At 39.7% G+C, this 6,000-nt stretch overlaps 1 protein-coding gene across 1 annotated transcript in view; it reads left to right on the top strand.

The window, feature by feature from the left end:
* atp2a3 (ATPase sarcoplasmic/endoplasmic reticulum Ca2+ transporting 3) overlaps positions 1-6,000 on the top strand; it is a 67,195-nt gene that overhangs the window by 22,858 nt on the left and 38,337 nt on the right. The window contains exon 4 of the mRNA XM_088088918.1: positions 4,807-4,911. Within this exon, the coding sequence (XP_087945044.1) occupies positions 4,807-4,911 (105 nt within the window). The remainder of the gene's footprint in view (positions 1-4,806; positions 4,912-6,000) is intronic.

The following is a 6,000-nucleotide window of genomic DNA, read 5'->3' on the forward strand; positions in this document are numbered from 1 at the left end:
CAAGGAAATATCCTCAAATTTAGCACAAAGGTCCACTTGGACTCAAAAATGAACTGATTTGAATATGGTGGTTCAGAGGTCAAAGGTCAAGGTCACAGTGACCTCATAAAACATGTTTTCAGCCATAACTTGAGAATTCGTGTGCTCAGATTTCACTCAGGATAGGCTGACATGATGAAGTTTTGACATTTTGCATCCAAAAAGTCAAAGGTAAACTTCACTGTGACATCACAATATTTTTTAGCCATTATTCGGCGTCATATCTCAGGAACAGAAAGGGACACATTTGGTCAGATACTGAATTGATGACACTGATCTGTGCTGATTGTAGAGGTCTTTCGTGTGTGAAGTGTCCATGTTTTTACAGACATGGATCTAAATGCAACTTGACCGGTGCCTGGAGGCATACAACGGTAAATCTAATTCTTTCCTAATATGGAAAAATTGAACATTTTCCAGAGTTTTGAATATCACACTGTGCTTGGAAAAAAATGAAAAGAAAAACACAGACATAATGGGCCATCTGTCGGTGTGTGTGCATGCAGGGTGTGAAGAGTGCAATGTTTAAAGCTGTAAGGAGAGATTTATTTTGGTAATGAAGCTCTTTTTTCAAAACCCAAACGTTGAGTGTCATTTGGATTCAGATTGCTTAATGAATGCGGTTAAATTTTCCACCAGATTGCCTCAATGAGCCATAAAACCCAGCAGAAATCCTCCAGTTCGGCTCGGTGGTGAAAGCAGCGGCTCGGTTATTCAGGCGCCGCTGTGAGAGTGTGCTGATTGTGTGAAGTGTCTTTTTGAACCATCCTCACTGAGAGCGCCGCCATTGTTGCCCTCCATTCTCGGCTCAGTCAGAGGGGAGATTTACCGTCCCAAATGATGGGGAATGATGAGCTATCGACCGGGCTCAGGCTGCCGTGACGTGCTCTCCGCTGCTCAATACACTGCGGAGAAAATATACCCTTTTATCATTTGATAAGCCCCATCAGATCATGGAAAAGTAGATCATCTCTCCTTCTCTCTCTGTGTTGCTTTTGTTGTGCACTCGTTTCAGTTTCTGTACTTGTTGCCAATGACAAAATAACGAAAATATGAAGTCATTCTGTGCTGCTCTTTCTCTTATGATCTCCTAAATATATGTTTGGATGCTTATTACTGCAGGAAATGCGCAGTAACTTTAGTATTAGTATTCAGCTGCTGTCATAAGAAATGGCAAAAGTATAGTAATATTAGTGGATGTGTTATTGGAGCCAGTCCATTAAAATTAATTTATTCTTGCTTCTGTCTTTTAATTGTTAGGGCTTTTATATTACACACACTCGGATTGCTCTGCAGACAAAATCAAGCTTTAAAAATATACATACATTAATATTATTTTCTGCTTTCTTTGAATTAAATGGTAAATATTCAATAATTTTCCGAATGTTAACCCTTTAAATGTCAGATTTTTGTCATGATGGACCTATGCCCATTCTTGTAGAATGCAATATCTCGGAAATGCCTCTTGGGAATATTCTAAAATTTAGCACAAACGCCCAACTTGACTGAAAGATGAACTAATTACATTTTGATGGATAAAGGTCAAGGTCACTGTGATCTTTTCATCCATCTCATTCTTGTAAACCCGTTACATCATGAACACCTAGAGGGCATTTCCTCAAATTTGTCACAGATGTCCACTTGGTAACCTCATACAACATGTTTTGGTCATAACTCAAGAATTCATACACTCAAAGTTCACACAAATGTCTGATAGGATATATTATTGAGGCTTTGACATTTAATATCCAAGAGGTCAAAGGTCAAGGTCACCATGATTTTGCATCCATCTCATTCTTGTAAACACACTACCTCAAAAGCACTTTGAGGGAGTTTCTTCAAATTTGGCACAAACGTTCAAGTTGACTTAATGATTAACTGATTAGATTTTGGTGGCCAAAGGTCAAAGGCTAAGATCATGGTGAGCTTTTCTGTCTCAATCTTGTGAATGTGATACCTCCAGAACACCTTGAGGGAATTTCTTAATATTTGGCACAAGCATTCATTGGACTCCATGATGAACTTGTTAGATTTTGATGGTCAAAAGTCACGGTCGGTCAACTTTTTTTCAGAGGTAGATTCGTTAAATTTGGCACAAACATCCACATGGACTCAAGAATGATCTGATTAGAATCTGGTGATCAAAGGTCAAGGTGACCTCATAAAACGTGTTTTTGGCCATAACTCAAGAATTCATATGCTCAAAGAAATTTCACACAAATGTCTAATAGGATATCATTTTAAAGTTCTGACATTTGCTCAGATACTGAATTGGTGACATTAATCTTGAAACTGTGCAGATGACGCAGACGTGAAAGCATGCGTGTTTTCACAGACATGGACATGGATGTAAATGCTCTGAGAAGCACAAACTCGCGGCAGTATTTCTACTTTAGCTGTTGATGTTCTTGTTCTGGTCCGCAATCATCCTAAAATGACATTGCAGCACCGAGAGGAGCTGATCTCACTGAATCCTTCTGCAAACGTTAATTTGTGCGTGATTTTTTTTTTTTTCCCCCGCCGTCCAAGAGCTTTGGTGTTCTGGATCCGAAGCGTGCTGCAGAACACGCTCCTGCAAAGCCGGGCTTCATCACAATGACAGTGTTTTAAAATTAGCTCAGTTCATCCAGTGTAATCCCACTGATTTTATTTCCCCGATGAGCCAGTTTCCTGCAGGGTTTAATTTAGTTTTACTGCCTCGTGTCATTTTAGGGCATCGTCCTGCTGATATTAGGCTGCCTACATTTATTTATTTATTTTTTTAACACTGAGAATATTCAGAATAATTTTTTAAATCATACCCTTCAAAACAGACTGATTATTTTTATTGCTATGAATGAAGTTTGAAAGCTGCATGAATAACAGTCTGCAGAGTGGAGCAATGAGTGCGTATAATAATTAGAGCTGGATGTGAGAGGTGCTAGCTTCCCGGAGCTCTGCAGCATCATTTCCAGTGTGAAATGTTTTGCAGCCTCTGACTGTGTTTACCGCAGAGAGACGAGCCCGGAGCCTCTGGCCATTTCCCAGCCCCTCTCCATCGAGTGCTTGGGTTGTGAACAGAGCAGAGCTGTGAGTGGATCTCTCCTGATCTCAGCCGCATTTTATCACCTGCTGCTGGCTTTGGAGGTCAGAGGGTTACTGCAGTCTGCACACCGATGATTCATAACCAGAGAATAGAGCACAGCTCTGCAGGTGCCAGGAGAAGCACGGAGAAAGACTGTAGAGCAGTTCAACTCACTTTAAAAGACTCAAAAATTCACAATAAAAATAAAGTGATTCATACTGAGAATTGTTTTTGTACCTTTAGTATACATAAAGCGCCAGAATGCATAAAATAGCATCAAAATAGAGCTTGTTTATCAAAAGAGGGTCAGTGAAGGATCCTCCACATCTCCTGACAGAAGTCCTAGCTAAGACCCTAATGTCCTAAAATCCCAGAAATGTCCCAAAATCCCACAAATATCTGTAAATCCTCAAACATCGTAAATTCTGGATGTGTGCTAAAATCTTTAAAACATTGTAAATCCTAGAATCTTTCTGAAATCCAAGAAATTCCCTTAAATCTTAGAACATCCTTAAGTCAAATTAATCCTAAATTGCTCAAAACATCCGAAAATCATAGAAATGTCCTGATTTAGAGAAATGTCCTAAAATCCTAGGAACATTCTAAAATCCTCAAAACATCCCAAGATTATAGAAATTTCAGAGAAATGCCCTTAAATCCAAGAAATGTGTGCTATGAATAACAAAACAGTATATATTAACAGTCCAGCTACAAAATTCTATTTCTGGTGGCCTGCCACAAAAAATGGAAAGCGTGGGAAACCCTGGATTTTGAGTGTCAAAGGTCAAGGTCAAGGTGTGACCTTGCATCTATCTCATTCTTGTTTACATTATATCTCAAGAAGGTCCAGAAGGAGTTTTCTCAAATTTGGCAAAATGGAATCAACTGAAGAATGAACTGATTATAATTTGGTGGTTAAAGGTCAAGGTCGCTGTGACCTCACAAAACATGCGACGGGAGGGACAGATAGACTCCAAAGTTATGAGTCTTTTTTTCTTTGTTAATTTTTTGGCAGCAGCTTGAGTTGCAGCACTTATGATTGATCAGGTGATCCTGTCAGAGGTGATTAGATTGACAGATGAGAGGAGAAGCAGAGTGCAGAGTGAGTGAATGCAAACTTTTAGACTGCGTCTGGTGTTCTGCAGTGACAAAACGCTGGTGACAACCGTGCACTTGGCGCTCTGAGAGTGTGGTGCAATGAGTGACTGTATATATATTTTAATGGCGCTACAAAATCTATTTGTGGCAGTCGATGTTTTAATTAGCAGTCTGCAACAGAGAAATAAATAAATAGTTTGGGAAACCTTAAAGTTTAGCCGTTAATTATAATTGTGTTGTTTGTACAGATGTTCTTTGGCAACACTGTATTGTATGCAGTCATGCCATTAAAGCCACTTAAATTGAATTTTGATGTCCAACATTCACTTCAAAGCCACATGAGCACATTTCGTACATGATGAAACAGATGAAGGGGCATTTGAGTTAATCTGTTAGAGCTGTGGGGGAACATCTGACAGTGAGTTTGGGAATCCCCACTAAAGGTGGCACACGCTCACTCGAGCTGAGCTGCTGCTCCTCTGGTTTTCTCTCTTCATGTTTTCCTGTTTTCTCCCACACATGTTTCAGAGTCAGTCATCTGTGAAATATAACGGAGCCCGTGTTGAGTTTAACACGTCTGCGGATGTTCCCGTGTCTTCATGCAGGTGTTGGCTCTGTTTGAGGAGGGAGAGGAGACGACCACCGCCTTTGTGGAGCCTGTTGTTATTCTCCTCATCCTGATCGCCAACGCTGTTATCGGGGTCTGGCAGGTGAGATGCACTCGGTCACACACACACACACACACACGAGTAGCACTTCTTTCCATGAGGTGTTCACATGGTTACAACAGTGCTAAGAAGTCAGGAAACGTTATCCTGTCCACCAGCTGTTGCAGAATACATGGTGTCACTGTCTTTTTCTCTCCGTGTCCTCACCACGTCCTCACATCTGTACGTCCTGATGTTGCGATGAGACGAGGCTGACACCGTATCACTAGGGTCAAAACATAAACAAACCAGCGAGCTCTCGGTTCATTTGTGTTGAAGAGGAAGCAGGAATTTTTGATGCAAGTGACATAAATAGAGACGGGGCGTCCGTCGACACTTTGGGAAAGAAGGCGCGTCGCTCTGCTCTGAGTTTAGCACTCAGTGGAACAAGAGGATAACTCTTTAAACGCAACCAATGTTTTTTAATACCTTTAATTTATTCCCTTTAGTCACTTCATCCACTTTGTTTTCCATGATACAAACTCATTTCATTATACCATGATAATAAAATAAGACAGAGCACATAATATAAGCATCTTGTATTAATTAAATTCCAGGATTTTTAAGTAACAAAAAAGAACAGAAAAGAAAATGAATTATTATATGTAAATACATAGGTCAAACTATACAAATATATGAAAAACATCTTGATAAAGGAAATAATCAGGGATAAGGTATAATGAAATCCTTGCTGTTAAATTCAACAATAATAGTTCAGAACATTTTGCAAGTCTTTGAATTTTCAAAACATTAGAGGCGCATTAAAAAAAAAACAGTTTTCTGAAAGTGAAGTTATAGCCACTAATATCCTAAAATCCCTAAAATGTCCTAAAACCTGACAAACATCCTAAAGTGTGATAGATCACTTAAAATCCTATAAATGTCTTAAAATCCTAGAAACATGTATGAGGTGCCTTGTCGGGCCCCGGCCTCCTGCCATTTTGCAGAAGTGCCCCCCCCAGAAAAGCAAGTTGAGTATCTCCGGTCTCGTGTGTTTGTGTTGCATATTTTTCAATGTAACAGCTCAAACTATTTATTTTAAACGTCAATTCACCAAGAAATTTAAGAAACTGTCCTCAGCATGACTTCGTC

The sequence above is a fragment of the Plectropomus leopardus genome, chromosome 15, assembly GCF_026936395.1.
Source record: "Plectropomus leopardus strain MGB_pleo_1.0 chromosome 15, ASM2693639v1, whole genome shotgun sequence".
NCBI classification, from domain to species: domain Eukaryota; kingdom Metazoa; phylum Chordata; class Actinopteri; order Perciformes; family Serranidae; genus Plectropomus; species Plectropomus leopardus.